Source organism: Nicotiana tabacum, chromosome 16 (genome assembly GCF_000715075.1).
Source record: "Nicotiana tabacum cultivar K326 chromosome 16, ASM71507v2, whole genome shotgun sequence".
NCBI classification, from domain to species: Eukaryota; Viridiplantae; Streptophyta; class Magnoliopsida; order Solanales; family Solanaceae; genus Nicotiana; species Nicotiana tabacum.
This window is the reverse complement of record NC_134095.1, coordinates 157,655,595-157,674,903: the sequence shown is the minus strand read 5'-3', so window position 1 is coordinate 157,674,903 and position 19,309 is coordinate 157,655,595. Positions and strand designations below refer to the sequence as shown.

At 36.3% G+C, this 19,309-nt stretch overlaps 2 protein-coding genes across 3 annotated transcripts; both read right to left on the bottom strand.

Moving 5' to 3' along the window:
- Position 1: 1 nt before the first annotated feature.
- LOC107779232 (cell division cycle 5-like protein) lies at positions 2 to 10,781 on the bottom strand. The gene is made up of 5 exons (XM_075233521.1): positions 8,221 to 10,781; positions 3,064 to 4,761; positions 1,418 to 1,699; positions 692 to 1,195; positions 2 to 660 (listed from the first exon to the last, which is right to left on the bottom strand). The coding sequence occupies exons 1-5, from the start codon at positions 8,395 to 8,397 to the stop codon at positions 166 to 168; spliced, it is 3,156 nt and encodes a 1,051-aa protein (XP_075089622.1). The 5' UTR covers positions 8,398 to 10,781; the 3' UTR covers positions 2 to 165.
- Positions 10,782 to 13,510: 2,729 nt separating this feature from the next.
- Positions 13,511 to 19,290, bottom strand: LOC107779229 (protein CHLOROPLAST J-LIKE DOMAIN 1, chloroplastic). Of its 2 annotated transcripts, none has more exons than XM_016599606.2 (10): positions 19,095 to 19,290; positions 17,915 to 18,026; positions 17,706 to 17,810; positions 17,520 to 17,597; positions 17,083 to 17,138; positions 16,607 to 16,664; positions 16,147 to 16,269; positions 15,884 to 15,979; positions 14,692 to 14,763; positions 13,511 to 13,781 (listed from the first exon to the last, which is right to left on the bottom strand). In XM_016599606.2, exons 1-10 carry the CDS (start codon positions 19,205 to 19,207, stop codon positions 13,719 to 13,721), a joined length of 876 nt encoding a protein of 291 aa, XP_016455092.2. In that variant the 5' UTR covers positions 19,208 to 19,290; the 3' UTR covers positions 13,511 to 13,718. The 2 variants fall into 2 exon arrangements, with proteins under 2 accessions (XP_016455092.2, XP_016455093.2); XM_016599607.2 differs by having other exon boundaries at positions 17,915 to 18,011.
- Between the last annotated feature and the right edge of the window lie 19 nt (positions 19,291 to 19,309).

Here is a 19,309-nt window from a genome sequence, read left to right as displayed (position 1 = left end):
AGGCAGCTCAACCACAGTTCAAATTAATACTTCCAAATTTTCATCCAACCATACAAGACATTCTTGAAATGAAGTACAACTTTGTTCCAAAAATGTACGAAAATGGGATTACAACACAACTAGCGAACCATCATTCACTTTCTTAGTGGCAAAACTAGAACATTACTAGTTTCCCGCATCACTTGCAACTACGGAATCTTCTATTTTAGTAACATCCTGTGCATCATCTGCAACTCTAGAATCTTCTGTTTTGGTAACATCCTGGTTACTCTCTCCTATATGTTGACCCTCCATAGGCACATTCTCACTTATGGCTTCAGCATCCATTGTAGAGTCGTCACCGATCACTTTCACCTGTTCCTCAACGTCCAGAGGAGTTGCATCATGAGTGGCAGAAGCAGATTTTTCCTCTGCATTGGAGCACTGGCCGGTCTCTGAAGATTCCACCGGCACGTCATCAGCTTCAATAGCAGATGACGATACATGAGCGGCAGAAACAGATTTTTCCTCTGCATTAGAACACTGGCCGGTCTCTGAAGCTTCCACAGGCACGTCATCAGCTTCAATAGCAGATGATGATACATGAGCGGCAGAAGCAGATTTTTCCTCTGCATTAGAACACTGGCCGGTCTCTGAAGATTCCACAGGCAACATCATCAGCTTCAATAGCAGATGATGATACAGGAGCGGCAGAAGCAGATTTTTCCTCTGCATTAGAACACTGGCCGGTCTCTGAAGATTCCACAGGCACATCATCAGCTTCAATAGCAGATGATGATACATGAGCGGCAGAAGCAGAAGTTTCCTCTGCATTGGAGCATTGGCCAGTACCTGAAGATTCCACACCAGCTTCAGTAGCAGCAGATGTGCTCTGCTTTTCTTCCATTTCTGCCTTGGCCAGCTCAAGAGCACGATTCTTTGCTGCAATTTCTTCCTGCATTTGAGCTTGTATTCTGTACTCATCCATGAGATGCTGCATCTTTTCCTTATCTGCTATGAGGTCACCGTACCTTTTCTGTAAAGTACGTTCAAGCTCCTTTTGTTTCTGAACTTCTTCCCACAGATTGTTGATCCTATGTGATGCTGCTAGCTGCTCTTGTTTTTGTAATGCTCGGAAGCATTCAAGTTCTGTCCCTGCTGTGTCCATTTGCTTAAACATAACCTCTATCTGTGACCAGAGTTTTCCAGCTCGCATCTGCTCATCCACAATGAATATTTGTTAGCTGGAATTTACAGCTTACATCTCAACTCAAAAAACCCAAAAAAAGGAGGTAGGATAGCCAAGAAAGATCCATGTAAGAACTAGAAACACGTCTGCTTGCAGATCAACCCTCCAGACAAATGAAGTTAATAAACAGAGAACTGTACAGGAAGTGGTAACTACATTCAGATTAAACAATTAAACCGCTAAATGTACCTGATATCCATTAGTAAGGACTTTGATCTTCTGCTCAAGCTTTGTTGCTTTCTTAGTATCATCATCCATTTTCTTCTTCACATTCTCAAACTCATTCTGTAAAGCAGCTAGCTTTTCCATGTTTCCAGCAACACTTGAGAGGCCATAAGCATTCCGGGTAGGAAAGTACATGATATCATTCAAAGTTGTTTTGTGTGCTTCGACAAATTCATCAAGAGATTCACCCTCATGTCCCATTGCCACACGAACAAACTGAGCCTCATCCTTGATAAATCCATCAGCCTGCGTGAGTGGAGTTAGTTATGTTGCAGTAGATGAAGATAAAATCACACAAACTCCAGAAAACATTACTGTTTGCACACGAAATTGGTAATGACAAGGGCACATCTAATAGCACAATGTAAAAATGGAAAAGGTGTCTATGACGAACAGACCTGATTTATTTACTTCCAAATATTATTTTAACAGTCAAATGCACATAGAAACACTGAATTTTGCAGAAAAAAAGCCATAATCAACATATTTCACACAAACACAAATGGCATCCAAGTGAGTACTTAATGATCCCCCAGAGTGGAACCATTAGCATTTTTTGGTGTCTTATCGAAAGACCCGAATGTCCAATTTCAGTTAGTCCTCATAACAATAAATACTAAAAACAAAACCGGGACACCATGTATGGTGTCATGGGTGTAGGAGTAGGGTTCATAAAGTTGAGCATGTAAGCTAGCTTGTGTTGAGTGGAGTCAAGAATAATATATATATATAGTACGTACATTTAAATATATATCTTGACATAGATAGTTGCACACGAAATTGGTAATGACAAGGGCACATCTAATAGCACAATGTAAAAATGGAAAAGGCGCCTATGACGAACAGACCTGATTTATTTACTTCCAAATATTATTTTAACAGTCAAATGCACATAGAAACACTGAATTTTGCAGAAAAAAAGCCATAATCAACATATTTCACACAAACACAAATGGCATCCAAGTGAGTACTTAATGATCCCCCAGAGTGGAACCATTAACAATTTTTGGCGTCTTATCGAAAGACCCGAATGTCCAATTTCAGTTAGTCCTCACAACAATAAATACTAAAAACAAAACCGGGACACCATGTATGGTGTCATGGGTGTAGGAGTAGGGTTCATAAAGTTGAGCATGTAAGCTAGCTTGTGTTGAGTGGAGTCAAGAATAATATATATATATAGTACGTACATTTAAATATATATCTTGACATAGATAGTTGCACACGAAATTGGTAATGACTCTTTTTCCCACAATCCTTACAGCCATAGTTTAGTGAAATTTTATCAGCAATTGTAGGAATGATTCCATATATCCATTACATAAAAAGGTTAGATGATATTGTAAAAGAACAGTTTCCAAATGCTTTATATTGAAATTTAGGCAACTCATTTTCTTTTCTAGTATTAATTTGACACTAACAACTCTGAAGTCTTACATGCATTTGAAGTAATCTGAAACTCTTTTGCTCAAAAATAAAAAGTTCACTTGGGATTTTGCATATCATTTTTAAATACCTTAATGCCGCAAAGCAGGTAAGACTGCTCCTGGGAAAATAAATTGACACAAGGGTAGAGCCAAACCATTTTTCTTTATGTAACATGAACATACCTCTTTCAGTTCATCTTCCTCAAAGTCCTCAATCGCAGGTTCAGCAAGCACTTTTCGCTTGACCCCCTTTTTCTTCTCCTTCTCTGCTTTTTCATCTAGAGGATACTTGCTATTATCATGTTCTAGCAAAGACAGAAGTTCCTTCCTAATCATTTCATCAGCCAACTCAATTAGTGTAGGAGGAACAAAGGAGCTCTTATCTTCATCAGCTCTCATTAAGGAACTTCTTATTAGTTCTAGTGAAGCAATGGGAGGTCTAGGGAGCTCTCTCTGCAGTACTTTTGACCTTTTCCGGAGTAAAGCTTGTTGCCTTGCTTCTTCTTCGGCCTTCTCCCTTGCAATCCTATCAGACATGTCTTCTTCAATCTTCTCTTCTGGTGGTTCTTCATTTTCTTCATGAGGTTGTTGGACGACTATCTGGTACTCATTTTTGGGCTGAGGAAGGCTTTTCAAACCAGAAAGCAATTCTTTCTTTGAATTGAATTGCCCAAGTTTAGCATTATTGTGCATATCCATTTCTTCATTAATGCGTAGCTCATCCCTCATAGGAGTTCCTTTCGGGGTCATGCCATAAGAATCCCTTGAAGGTGTCATGCCAATTCTAGGAGTAAGGCCAGTGGCTCCAGGAGTCGCTGAAGGAGTTAAGAGTGGGTTTGGTGTTTGAACTTCCCTTTTCTTAGGAGTGACACCAGAAAAATCTGAGGGGTGCAACATAGGATTATCCCCTCCAAGTAATGGTGTCTGAGACTGAGTCAATCTTCGTTGATTTTCTGCTTCCATCATAATGGCATCTTGCTTAGTTGAAGGGGTTCTTTGAGGTGTTCGCATAGGAGTCATTGCATGCTGTGGTGTCTGGGCATAATTTGCAAGAAGAGCACGTGTTGCAGCATTCCCTTCGGATAGTTCATCACCTCCTAGTAGATCACTGGCAATACCTATCTTTGCTATGGCCTCCAATTCATGATCTGGAATCTGTGGTGCAGGAAGATTGAGTTTCGACCTCTTCCTCACTGCTTCTGGATCATTAAGTTTATTTGCATGCAATATGGCTGTCGGGGCATCCTGCCTTTCTGCAATTTTATTCCTTGCAATATCCTGCTTTCTTAGACGAGCTTCCTTATCGACTCTCCTTTCACCTTCTAGTTCTTCAATGGTAGTTGGAAACTTAGGTTGCTCTACAGGACGGTCTTCCTCAGCAACATCATAGAAACCTGGAGGAGGCTTCTTTTCAAAGGGTATTTCAGCATTGTAATCAATTCCTCTCCTTTTTCTCTTCCTTTGACGGGCATCTATTCCAGCAGCCTTCAGTTCTCTCCTTTTCTGTAAGGAAGCAAGCCTTCGAGCCTCTTCAAGCTGCTTTTCTCTGGCTTTCCTTTTAGCCTTCTTACCTCTTGTGTTGGCCAACCGAGCCCGTGCTTCAGACAACATTTCTTTCTCATCCTCGTCCATATCAACAGGATCAGGACGAGCAGGCTTTGATTCTGGATTAGGATCAATCTCTCCAGGCTTCAATTTTCTTGGATCATCATTAGGGTCATAGTTTTCATCCTTAGCACATGCTGCATCGAGAAGCTTTTCATAGCGTTCAAGGCACTGGGATGGTGTACGACCAACAATTGGCGCAATAGTCCTCCACTGGGTAGGCATGAGCTTTGCAAGGTGAAGTAGTTTCTCATCTTCTTCTCTAGTCCACTCAGTCTGGAAAAAATAAAGAGCAGCGAGGATGTTAATAAGTTGTTAAACTCAGATATAAGTTCCTACTAACAGCCTGAGGTAAATCGGAAAATCCGTGTACTTTCCACTTTCTCAGTTCAGAAAATCATTTTATGCCGTTGATAAATGGAAAACCAGAAAAAATTTGAAAAAGCCCAGAAAGAAATTTCTATACAGAAACTGGTTTCAGAAATTGTATCCCGAGTAAACAAACCAAAAAGCAGACTCGGAGAAAGCCATAGCATGCTCACAAAGCAGAACTTTTCTCATTCACGATGGAATAGGAACAAAGGTAACAATTACCCACAAAGAAATAACAGTGACAGACATTACAAAGACAAATTGCATGGCGCATTAAACTAAGCAAGAACAAAGAGCCGAAACCAAGATACAATGAATACTATAAGGTACAAATAATCACATGACACAGAAAGAATGATCATACATAAATAAACAAGGACACAGAAAGGATGGTCACACCACTAACAACCATGCAAGAAAATTAAGTACAGCGGAATCCAATAACATATCTCAAAGAATCCCAACTCCAAACACCTAGAAACTATGAAGGGTATATTTGTTATGGTACTTGACGAAATCATTTACCAATTTGGTTTATCATAGACGGTGGAAAATGTATAATATTTTACTCCAATTTGGAAGAAAATAGCCTTTTTTAAAGAACGAGAAATACCAAAAGCAGCCTTGGAAGCTCGGGATAATGGGCCCGGCCATCTATCCTTCTTCACTTAAATACTAGACTATGGCGCAGAGCTCGAACCTATGACTAAGCCACAAGTCCCTCAACTTTTGCCGCTTGAACTAAACCCCGGGGGCAATTTGGGGGAAAATAACTTTGGCACGAAATAGCAAAAGTAATTTTCCTTTTCAGAGATATTTAACTCGCATTCATATCACTTGTTCGAATCAACACTTGGACATTGTTTGTCAAAATACTCAAAAAAACACTAATCACTGTCCCCATACCCCATCCTGCACATTGCACTATGAGCATATCTCACCTACATTTATATACCCTACCAAAAATTTATAAAAAATAATCCAAAATTAAACATTTCTCCAAAGAAAAATTACTACTCCCTCTATTTCAATTTATGTGAATCTATTTGTTTTTTTTAAAAAATTTAAGAATGAATGGGTAAAGTTACATAATTTCCACATTTAGAAAGAGGTCTTTTTTTTAAATGGACTAAAAAGGAAATAGGTTCATATAAATGAAAATAATTTTTTACAGAGAACTTTTTTCCAAAATCAAAGAACAAATATTAACAGCATATAATACAGAAACCAAAAAAAAAAAACGGGTGAAGGCCATGGTACGCTCACATAGCAGAACTTTTCTCATTCAAATGGAACCGGAAGAAAAGATAATAGTTATCCACAAAGATATAACAGTGCAAGAATTACAAAGCTAAATTGCATGGCGCATTAAACTTAGCAAGAACTAAGAACCAAAACCAAGATACAATGAATGCTTCGAAGGTGTTAAATAACCAAATGGCACCGAAAAATGGTCATATATAGATAAAAACAAGGGACACAGAAAGGATGGTCATATGTCACTAACAAACTACTGCGGATTCCAATTGCATATCTAAAAAACCCAACTTCAAACAACCAGAGACTACGAAGGGTATGTTTGTTATGGTTGACTCTTTTTTATGATCGAAAAATCCGTTTGGGGCCAATCCTTAGGACCAATCGCAACCTTCGACACTCGGGATAATGGGCCCGCCCCTCAACCTTAATTTGAATGGCACAAGGCTCGAACCTGTTACCTAAGAGGCTAATTCATAAGTCCCTCAACCTTTTCCACATGATATATTCCGACTTGGTTATCATGGATTGTGGAGAATGTTAAATACTTTACTCAAATTTGGAGGAAACAGACTAATAGCATATGTCATTTTTCCATCTCAGAAATCTTCAACATGTATGCCATATCACTTGTTCGAATCAACACCTAGACATTGTTTGTCAAAAATTAGTACTCAAAAAACCCTAATTATTATTATCCTCATACACTATCCTGCAGCTCTCACTATGAGCATATGTGTCAAGTACTTTTACACCCTACTAAACCTTGAAAAATGCTCCTGAAAATAATTTCCAAAGATAAAACATTTTCCACAAAAAAAAATATTACAACATCAACTACTACACCTCGGTCCTAAACAAGTCGAGGGCGGCTATATGAATCCTCACTAACCATGCCACTCCATTTAAACTTATCTCAGGCCAATATTATGAAAATATAAATAAAAAGTACTCATATTAGAAGTTCTACATATTTTATAAACATATACATCTATGGAGGGCTAAACCGCTACTGTAAAGCATTAAACCTACAGCAAAAAGTGCTAATGTCTAAAGCATATACTCAGCTAATATGTATCACCTAATAAAATTATGATTATAACAAATAAATAATTACATAAAACATTTTTCAAAGCTAGTGAACAAATATTAACAGCATATAATACGACAACAAGGTTAATCAATTTGAACATTATGGTTACAAGTTCGTTATCTTACTACATCCTGTTTGATTTACTAGGTTCAAAATCTATCATTTATACTTATTTATTGGATCTTTTAACATATATACTGGGATCCGCCCGTTCCGATCCTTGCCCACTAAACAGTTGCACCCCCGGATATGTGTGTTAGGAGAACCCCATGATCCTTCTGTGTGGAAGGGAAGGAAGAAGAAGGCGAACACAAATACTAAAAAGCGGTTCATGGGGACCCCGAAAAAAGGGGATAGAGAGCGCGGAACGGGCTTTCCAAGCATAAGACAATCCCTACCTATACATTCCATGGCAACAGACAAAAGGTAATTTTGTCGTTGTTCTTAACCCCAGGGCACATTTTCGTTCTCAATAATCTCCATGAAAAGACTACCATGATTTCCGAATGAACCGAGGGAGAGTCAGAGGCATGAAACAAGCTACTGGGGCAGATGAATCCATAAGTTCAACGCTACATCTGCCCATGCGTTAGGAGCATGTCACCTACATTTTTATAACCATGGTGTCCTGGCCAGCTTGCACGCACCTGACTAACTCGGCCTGACTAATTTCAGGGATACTATCGGCAACAAGTACCAGATAACTCTGTCCACCAAGGCTTGAACAAATGGGAAAAAATCACCTAGTTTTTTCGCCTCCGATGAGAATTGAACGTGAAACTTCGTGATTCTTAACCCACTTCATTGACCACTAGGTCACACCCTTAGCTGCCACGTCACCTACATCTATACCCTAACATCTCCATTTATACCCTACCAAACATTGAAAAATTACTAATAACAAAACAATTTTCACATAACATTTATCAAAACCAATGAACAAACAGTAACAACATATATATAACACAGAAACAAGGTTAATTAACCAATTTAAAAAAAAAAGAATAACTTGCCTTTTTAATGGAAGGATCGAGCCACTCATACCAGCGAGCTTTACACTGCTTTGCAGATTTACGAACGAGTAAAGAAGAAATACGAGCCCATTGATTTTTACCATATTTCATCACCGCCGCCTTTAGAATCTCGTCCTCCGTGTTCTTCCATACTCCTCCCTTTATCATAATCCTCATTTTTGCTGATTATTTCAGCCTCCCAAGGGAGACTCGGAGTAATCTAGGGTTTCGGAAGCTGCCTCAACATATAAGCTCGCGCCGAGTTTTTTGTGTTTGAATGTGCTAAAATCTATACGCCGGTGAGGATAGGGTTTTCCGATTTATGGCGTGGCGGCGTTTGTCGGTCTCCGACGAGAGGGATTTTTCGAACTTGCTTTAGTACTGAAGCTGATGAGATTGCACCATTATAATCTTCGAGGAATTCCAAATTCGACTTGAGCTGAGATTTGGATTGGAGTGTAGGTAGCTGGGGTCGGCTACTATGGGCCAATCACTCAAATGTTGGGTTCAAATATATGCATTTGTTTGCATAGACTGGCCATTTATGAGCAGGTTTAGATTTTAGCCTCTTTTTACGATGCGTAAACATAGGCATTTTTGTTTTAGAGAACTAGTCTTAGTGTACGCGCGTTGCACGTGTTACCCATGCATATTATCGAGTAAAATTTTGTAAAAAAATTACATATATTTTTTTAAAATTATGTTTGAGTTATTAACTAAAAATAAGCTTATAAAATTGATGAATAATGATCATATATAGCTAATTCAATAAAGGAAAAACGTTTTTTATAAAAGTCTGTTGTCATTCACCTTAAATTATGTCCCAATTTTATAATTTTGTTAGTTCAATTGCACAAGTTATTGTGCTTCCTTTTTAGTTTCATTAAAAGCACATAGGCCTTAAAGATTTAAGATATTTCTGAAATTTTCTTCAAAAGCTATTCTCAAGTTCTTTCAAAAGAGATACACATGGTATAGACTAATATTACGATTGTTTAAAGATTAGTCAAATAACATAAATTTAAAAACTGAGTCTTATAGTTTCTCATTTAATCTCCCTTCAAATGTTCAATGTTATCCATTTAGTGAGGTTTTAAAAGCTATTATTAAAGGATAAAGGCGAACGATATTTCGCTAACGACCTTCGTGCTTTTAATATAATATAGATATAGATATAGATTAAAGAAAAATTAAAACGCCTTAAGAAATGGCCAGATTGGCAAATGGCCCTTTAGTGAATTTTCGGGTTAAATTAGTTTTTACTTCTTAAAATCGATTTTAAGTGTCATATCCAAATGGGATTTTTACATACCTATATACTATTGGAAACTTGATTATTCTCCCTACTCAAGTTTCAATTTAATTACCTCTTATATATAAATTTACCAATTATATACACTTTAGGAATTAAATGAGTATCCATTTACAGTAGGAATCAATTATTTCTCATCATTATTCTCTCTCCCTCATGCTCTCTCTCTCTCTCTCTCCCTCTCTCATTAAAAGCCATTAAAAAGCTTTGAAACTTTGAATTCGAATTTGGGGTTTCAAAAAACATTATTTGTTTGAATTGGGTATTGTTGCAAACAGTTGGAATTCTCTCTACGTCTCTTTCTATTTTTCAATCCCTAATTCCAGTAATGTAAAGCAAAGGAAAAGAGAGAAGCAATTTCACCGTTGACGGCCATTAAAAAACTTTGAATTCAAATTTGGGTTTTCAAAAACTATTACTTGTTTGGATTGGATGTTGTTGCAAACAATTGTGAATATGATTTGGAGTTTATATCTCAATTTTGAGGGTGTTTTGGTGAATATTAGACTTGATTTTTGGCTAAATTTCATATTGAAACTCGTCGAAGTAGAAGAAGACACGACATACATTATACTTACGAAATAGTGGTAAAGTTGTAGTAAAATTGTAAAAAAATTATATTCTGTTGTTTATATATATATATATTTTTAGAAATACACAAAGCGTCTTTTTAAGTTGTCCTCAACGATCAACTGAACACCTCAACCAAATCATTTTTCATTTTAACGCTTCAAGTGGCTATTAAGTAGGTCAAGTAAACACCCGAGTACAACAGACCATATGCGTGAATTGCACTTGCCAATAACTGTCAAATGGACCAATCAAAAAATGACACGTGTAATTTTGCCATAAAAATTTGACACTATGTAATTAACAAAAATATACTCCCTCTGTTTCAATTTAGATGAGGTAGTTTAACTTGGCACGAAGTTTAAGAAAACAAAATAGACTTTTGAAACTTGTGGTCTTAAAAGCTTAAGGAGTAAAAATTTTGTGGGGCCATGATATTTGTGTGGTTATAAATGCTTCTCATTAAGGGTAAAATGGGATAAAACGAAGAGTTTAAAGTTGAATTATTTCTAAATTTAGAAGTGTGTCATTTATTTTGGAACATGCTAAAAGAAAAGTACCTCGTCTAATTTAAAACGGAAGGAGTATATTTAAAGAAACTTCTTTATCATCTCCTCTCTCATTTTATATAGCAGCCGCGGGCTCCTCCATTTCTGCCGCTGCATCGCCATCAATCGCCGCCTTCGGAGCAACAAATTCTTTTCGGAAAATGGCATGCCATTGGCGTCTGAATATGACGATAAAGAAGAGCAGAAGAAGAAACTCCATTTTTTTTATGAGAGAGAAAGTAAGAAGAACCAGATGGATTGAAAAATTTCCGGCAGCCTTCATTTTTTCCTTCGAAATTGCTTATTGTGTCTGATAATTGGATGGATATTTCTTTACTCTAGTATTCCAATTGAGTTCTTGAGTATTATGATTGGATTGAAAATTTGCTTGATATATATGTTCTCCTGACACAAGTATTGCATATTTCAATGTACTGGTCTTGATCATCCATGAAAGGTATGTTTTTTTTTATAAGTGCTAGTTTTATTCTTTGGTGCGCAGAGCGAAGACTGTTAATAAGAGGTCTACTGGTGTAAAGATTAGGAGCAGGTGAAAGAGAAGAATGGGTTTGGTATAAAAAATTTGTTGAATTGATGGGATGATATATTTGGTAATTTTGTTCTTTTGTAACAGAGGCAAGGGTGATTTAGGGTAGAGGAGGGTGTTGAAGAGGAGAGAATGGGAGGAGAAAGGGGTGTGAAAATTAAGTGTGGTCCATATTATTTTAGTAAAGAAAAAAAAACCTAATTTTAGGTTGGCAACTCGCGTCCCAAAGAGTGCATTTCATGCAGTGGGGGCTGACATGGTCGGGTGTTTAGTTAATTTTCTTTTGTGAATAAATAAAGTGTCTAGCTGGAAATGACCTCAATTGAGGTATTCAGTTGATCGTTGGGGACAACTTAAATGGGCGCTTTATGTATTTCGCCTTTAAATATTGTATGAAAGTTGAACAATATTATATAAAAATTATATTTAAGTTGTATGATATTGTAGTTGTATATAACTGGATAGAAATAATGTAAGAAAGTTGTAGATAAGTTGTATAATATTTAATTAGTTGTACGAATTTCGTTTTTACTATGTATAAATCAGATATAAAATATACAAAAGACATATTGTATAAAATTTGTATTTAAGTGGTGTGATATTGTAGTTGTATATAACTGGGTAAAAATAATATATAAAAGTTGTAGATAAATTGTAGATAAGTTGTATAAAATATAATTAGATGTATGAAATTTATTTTTACTATGTATAAATTAGATACAAAATATACAAAAGACATATTGTATAAAATTTATATTTAAGTAGTATGATTTTAGGTATTCTTCCAATAATGTATGAAAGTTGTAATTGTATATCAATTGATAGATGATCTGTAATGGCTAAAAGTAATGCGTCGTAACTTGACTCCGAGTTTATCACAATTTTGTCGACATTGAAATTAACATATCGACCACTAAAATCTCATCCATATGAACAAATAGAAAAAAATAGAAGTTGGCGGAATACATGTGACGTCTCAACCTCTCTAATATATTTCCTATTGATCTTTGAAGTCGATGCCATTAATTAAAGACAAAATAGGAATGGCATTACTTGGTGTGGGTCTAATCTTTTTCCAAGGTTATAACTTAAAGGAGAAGCAATTAGGCGTCGAAGAAGGAAAGAAAGAGGAACCAAAAAGATTTGTTGTGTGGGTGGAAGATCCGGAGAGAAAAGGGGAAAGAGGAGAGAAAAAAAGAAAAATGTATAGCTAAATCCCTTAATTGTAGGCACTAATAATGGACTGTGAGCCTTTTAAGGTGGAATGTATATATTTTGTAAACAAAACTTGTTTAGGTCGGATAATTAACTAAACATGGACATTTTTGGTAATAAAGTTTCCGATAATGTATATGTATGTAAAAATCTCTATCCAAATCGAATGATGGATCCACAAAAGAATATCGGGGTATTATCACTTTTAGTCCGCCCCATAAACCATTTACATTCAGTAGCTGTAAAAGTGTATAATTTTTGTATATAACATACATAATGTATATATATACAAAAAATATTAAAAAATATATATACATTTTTCCGACTACTATTTTGAGAGCGACTATGCAATGTCATTTTTCCAAAAATATCTCAGAAAAAACGAATAAGATAAAAGTTCGAGTGCTAAAGCATGTGTCAATTACTCGAGTCACAATTTAAGAAGTGCAACAATTAAAGCAGTAGGGATTTATTCACAAATGAAAATCTATAACTTCATAATACTTTTTTGATTGTGTTTCCGCTATACGCTATACAACTCGCATATATTTTTAGTTGCCTTAAATGAGACAATGATAGAATGAAATTTACAATTGTTGAAATAATTCTGTAAACTATTAACTTGGTGTTTTTTTTTATTCTTTCCTCTCATTCATCTAATCTTAATTTTAACTTGTTCTTAATATATACTCTATCGAACAATATCGACAAGAACCAAACTTTTAAATGATGTACATTGATTGTATAATTAAGGATAATGCACCAAAATTAGTGTTACTCATTTCATTTGTTGTTGCTAACATGAGAATTCAGATCTTTTCAATATTGTATTGAAGTTCGATATTTGTAGATAACAAGTGAGAATCCTAATAACAATAGTTTTCTCATTTGACATTTTAAAAATAAATATAAAAAATTTACCGAACTGAGATGATTGAAATATAAAAAGTTTAATTTTGGTTAAATACATAATAGAATAATTGAAATGCTAGCATGTAAAATTCTTGAAATAACCATCCGTCTGCAGAATCAAAGGCAAATTCCAGTATCCCTTGAGCCATGTGATGCATTTTGGAGATAAAGTTAAGAAGTCAGAAGTAAAGAAGAAGAAAGATGATGGACCTAAAATCCTCAAAACTAGTTCGTTCTTACAACTGCCGGTTGGTTCTCTTCAATGATGAGTACCAAATGTACATATTAGTAACTCCTATAGACAAAACAGACAAATTTCTGAAACAAATAGAATTACAAAATCTGACAGCTAACTCAAGGCAACTGTATCTCTTCGACAAGTGTAGAAGGTGGACTATCTGTAGTAAGATGCCATGATGTGAAGCACGACGGCTGTAAATCCAGTTACAAGCAATTCCTGCGCGTGCAAAAAATTCAATACCATAAGTAAAGAGGTTATAATCGTGTTATGGATGTATGCCTGCTTTTTATTGTTTTCCAAGTCGTGTAGAGTGGAGATACAGAAGACCTTATGTACCATCTGAACATATTAACATTATAACACTAGCACAAGTATAAAGAAGCGCGCACCAGAATACACAATGAAAGCATGTGCAAGAGGGCAAAACACAGAGGCGGACTCAGAATTTAAGCTCTATGGCTTCAACCTTTAATGTTCTTGCCATTGAACCCATTGTACTTTTAAAATTATGGGTTCAGACCTACTATATGTTGCAATTTAAGTGAATTTCTCCACATCAATTTAAGCTCCGCATTGAAGGTACTGGGTTCATGAACCTAGCAGCACAACTCTCCATCCGCCCCCGGCAAAACATATCCTTAGCCTTCTAGTCGGTGCAAGGTGACCAAATGAGTCATTTGCCAAAAAGACTAAATTAACAGAAAAAACAACAGAGAAGGTTTTGGTTTGGTAAGATGTTCACTAGGAATATGTTTTTGGTGCTTCTACAGGCTACAGTTGGACCTTAAGAAAGAATGGATGGCTAATGGAAAACATAAGTTATGGCGATCTGCGACTAAGTTCAAATCGACCTCTTCTTACCACATGGAGATTTGAGTACTGAGCTTTCTTATTTGACCTAGCCTGAATTCATTTAGACAAACTAATCCAAACCGAAAGCATTTTTTCTTTAGCTATTCATAGGATGAAGAAATGTCATTAACTATTCAGTGATTTTTCACTCATAACTGCAGCAAAAAGATGATTCTTAAGATAAATAAAACATCATCATCATATCTATCATATGCGAAGCCATTTGTTCGTGCAGCAATGGTACAGCTTACGGTGGAGGTAGATCTTCCCTTACCTGATTGTTGTACAGAAAGACAGGTATGAAACCATTAGCATACTCGATCAGGTTTAGCAGACCAGTATATCCCTGCAACGGATGAATGGCCCAATTGTAATAAAGGAATTTGATATAGACAGGAGATAAATATGTGATATATTCCAAGATGAGAGATGATTCAGAAAGCAAAAGGCAGGTTCTTTCAGAATGAGTTTTTGGATAGACTGACAATTTTTTGTACATGCACTTGTTATATTACCAACACTGCCATTTCTCATTCGTGAATCAGTTAATATCTGCTTAAGTGTTCAGAGATAAGCAAGACTTACAACTTGAGCAATCTTGGATACAGTGAAGAAGGTTTATCCCCAAAGCTATCACCGAAATGTTTATTCGTGATAACCTTTTTGTTTTACACTTCCTATTTCATCAAGTTAACAGTTAGTTTTCAAATACCATTTGAGCATTATTTGTCAAACTTCTGATAGCTACTTCTACTGCCTAGTAGTTTAGAAGATGCAAAGGATGGGAGCCAAAACTAGTGTGTGGAAGAAAAACTTGTCAATATTCAGAAGAAGCAAAATTGCTTGGAGTGGAAAACAAGTTCGACATCGAGGTGTCTGAAAAAAATGTGTTTATCTCCTAACACACAAAATCACCTATCGTTTCCCTTGTCGAAGGAAAAAATACCTAGTGTTTGAATTAGCAGAAAATAACAGATCTAGTAAGCGGAGCAAGAATTGAATAGCTCCTCGGCATTGGACAAACCACAAAGATTTGTATGCTTACCGAAATTTCTTAAAAGAAATAGCAAGAACAATGCCATTTGAATATTTCTGAGCGTTGATTAAACAAGAGTGGTCTGGAGCAACATAGAATCAAAATAACTTGGGAAAATAAGGGTGGATGCACAAGTAAGGCTTTCTTGTGACCACATGGTAAAAGATCATATGTACTAGGATAACTTGGAAATCCATTGTGTCAAAACAAATCAGGTCCTAATCCTGAACTTCTCCACAAGATACAACACCAATTAAGATGCTATTGATGACAACAAGAGAGTGTAAGGCAGGACAGAACATGGAGCTGAAATTTTGAACTTTCATCTTCATATACATGCTGAGGACGAACAATTGCTGTCGGAAGTTCATCTATAAACACCATAATTAATTGGACAGTCACTAAATATTACTCTGACAGAAAAACCTACCAAGGATGCAAGGGCTATACAACCAAAAACCAATGCAAGAGAACGAAGCAGCCTTTTCCCCATCCTCAACATCCGTCCTTCATCTTCGCCCTCCTCCTGAAGAAACCCAGTTAAAAAATGAATGCACTTGAAAGAAATACTAATCTTCACATTACTGAGGGACATGTTAGGAGGTTCACTGGCACTCATGCTAAGGGAAAGAGACAACAATGACTATTTTATGTATACTTAAAGTAAACTTGATAGAAGAAAAGTTTACTTACTGTAAAAGTGGGAGATGGAGGCTCAAATGCTTTTAATTTCTCAAATATTCTATATACAAAGACGAAGGCCAGAAACTGTAAAGGCTTCCACTCAGCATTCCGCTTTATAAAAACCCAAGCTATCTGCAAAAAAGTAATACATAAAACAACATAGTACCATTAAGAGCGTGAGGATCAATATTTCATTAAATCAAGGATGCAAACTGCATTTACGGAGAGTGGTGATAGTACTATTAAGCTCTCAATAGATTGTTATTTTCAAGTCAACCATATCTATTCTGGTATTTTGAAAAGAAAATACTTCCAATTTTAGTAATTTTCACATAATTTTCTGAATTCTCCAAATTACACTTCCAAACGAATCCACGATTTTACTCCAAACTTCTGTGAATTAGCATCCTGAAAATCCGACATGATAACCACATTGAGATGGAGGCATGAATATTCTACTAGTACTTACAAATACAGCTGAAATTGCCAAGTTGATTTTCATATCTTTGTCATCAGATTTGGTGAACCTGAAAGCATATCAATGATAAAGTTCAACAAAACAATAAGAATTATACCTAAAGAGGGTAAAATAAATCACATAATCTGCTGCATAAGATTTCGTACAGGTAAATATGAAGAAAGATGTTTCAAGGGACAAGGACCGGAAGGAGAAGAGAAACTTAGAACATACTGAAATGTTTGCATACTAATAGCTTTCGTTGAATCAGTAAGGCATTTAGCTATATGTGTGATAAAGATGCTAATGCCTTTACGTGTTAATATCACATCAGCCTACTAACTTCCCCAACTAACTTCAGCAAGTGGAATCTATACTCTTTGTTAAATCTTTAAAAATAAGTACCAATTACGTATAGTCACAAGCAAGAAGAGTATATCTAATTTCGGAGAGCTGTTATAATGAAGCATTATTGGCAAAATACCTACCGTGGACCCCATGGAACAATAGGCTGCTTATCAGCATATCGTATCTCTTTAGATACCTGAATTAAAATTGACAAACTTAAAACCGAAATCAGTATCTGTACCTAAACGAAGCTAAACAGCTAGAGTTTAGACAGATAAAACATCATAAATGCAAGTGTATATATAACCCTTGCAAATTCAGGGATAGAAGAGATAGCTAGTTTCACATAGTAAAAGGAGGGGAAAAGTTGTCACAATACAAAAGAAAAATGAAGAATTGACTATATGGATCTTAATCAAGCATGAATTCCCTGAAAAAAACTATTCACCCATTATATTACATAAACGGAGAAGACAAAAATAATACAAAACGAAAGAGTGACAAAATGTTGCCAGAACAACATACTACTACTAGTACTACTACTAAGATATCAGCTTACATTAAAATAAAAGAATACCTTAAACGAGCCAAATGTGACACCCTTCTTTCTTTTCGTTAACTGTGACATCATGATTGTGTCATAAGCCTTCTCCAACTGAAAACAACAATTTTGCAAAGCTTACTTGGAGTGTTCACTCCTAACAACAATCACACATGGGCAGAATGAAAGCAAGTACGACAGAGATTGCCGAGCATAAACTACCTGAGCAAGAGCTGCTTCATCACCCCTCCGCTCGGCATCCTTCCGTCTTCTTGCATATGCTGCCTTAACCATGTCAAATCCCTCAATAGGGCTTACACCCAGAACCTGTATAAGAACAGGTTAGCACAAAGGACCACAGATGCAAACAACTCACTAAGAGTTGAACTTCAAGAAGATATCTGGGTCCAAATGAGATAACTGCAAATTACCTCATAAGGATTTGAGTCGTCGCTGGAAGTAGAGCTTCCAGCAGCTGAAGCGGCAGCACAGACCATCCTTTTACCCAGTCGAGATTTTATGGAAAACCTGATGGATTCATGTCTGATTACACAGTCAATTGCTAAAGGACAACATGCAATCATAATCAACAACAACAAAAAATTCAGTGTAATTCTACAAGTGGGATCTAGAGAGGGTAGTGAGTACGCAACCTTACCCCTACCTTGTGCAGGTAGAGAGGTTGTTACCAATAGACCCTCGGCTCCAAGCAAGCATGCAAAATCACAACAGAATAGAGAAGAAATGCAATAGGTGTAAAAAACAGGGAAGTATTAGCAACAACAAGAAAGTAGTACAACCAAAATACAACCAACATCAAGTAGTAATCTATGTTGCTCGGACTCCCAAAAGTGTTGCCACACCCATGTCGGATCCTCCGAAAATACACTAAATTTGGAGGATCCGACACGTACCCAACAGCATTTTTGAAGAGTCCGAGTAATATAGGTAGTAATAGAATTCTAAGAATATGGAAATACAAAAAAGAATCGAAGGTTCAACTGTCTACTAGCCTTATACCCTAATCTCTCCCTCCGCACCTATCTATCAAGGGTCATGTCCTCGGTCCTCAGTAAGCTTAAGAGGCGTCATGCCCTGCCTAATCACCTTTCTCCACTACTTCTTCGGCTTACCTCTAACCCACTATCGTCAATCTCTCACACCTCCTCACTGGGGCATCATAATCAAGTAGTTAAAAGGCTGCACCTTTAATCTTCAACACTTCCCATTGCCATTTGCCAGTTTAAATCTCAGCGGAAGCAAAAACGCAATATCTGTTGACATGGCGTGTTCTTCAGCATATGAATAGTCTGTATCCATTCCTTTCTCAATTATGATAATATAAAAATTTCCACTTTCGTGAGTTCAACTGGGATACTAATAAAGAACCGTTTTTTATTAATCCTATTTCTTATCCTATCAAACTTTTTCGCAAAAGCCAACTGAAGCAACTAAAATACAAAAGAACAGATATGAATTGCTAATAATTCATTATTACAAACTACACATAACAACACAATGTGATTACAATTTACAACACCGAGTAAGGAAATAAAGGAGGATATATGATGGAATTTGAAAAAATTTCACTATTGAGTTTTTAAAAATTACCTGAGGAAAGAAAATGATAAATTTGAAGGTGGAACAGAACCATTTTTGGGTGGAGAAATTAGAGAAGTAGTATGGGGAAATTGAACAGAGTTTGATGATATTGTCAGCACCATTTTTGAGCTATTAGCTCTTTCTTTACTCCCTCGTTATCACAGAGGCCTAGGGTTTTCTGAGTTTTGTCAAAAACCTTAGCAGGAAGCTGTTGGTTTACCTGT

Coding starts and splice junctions, on each gene's coding strand:
- LOC107779232 (XM_075233521.1), bottom strand. CDS start 8,397: ATGAGGATTATGATAAAGGGAGGAGTATGGAAGAACACGGAGGACGAG. Junction 4,762..8,220: donor TCGATCCTTCCATTAAAAAG/GCAAGTTATTCT, acceptor TATTTTTTCCAG/ACTGAGTGGACTAGAGAAGA. Junction 1,196..1,417: donor TCCTTACTAATGGATATCAG/GTACATTTAGCG, acceptor GTGGATGAGCAG/ATGCGAGCTGGAAAACTCTG.
- LOC107779229 (XM_016599606.2), bottom strand. CDS start 19,207: ATGGTGCTGACAATATCATCAAACTCTGTTCAATTTCCCCATACTACT. Junction 18,027..19,094: donor TTATCATTTTCTTTCCTCAG/GTAATTTTTAAA, acceptor CTGTGTAATCAG/ACATGAATCCATCAGGTTTT. Junction 16,665..17,082: donor ATTGTTCCATGGGGTCCACG/GTAGGTATTTTG, acceptor ATATGCTTTCAG/GTTCACCAAATCTGATGACA.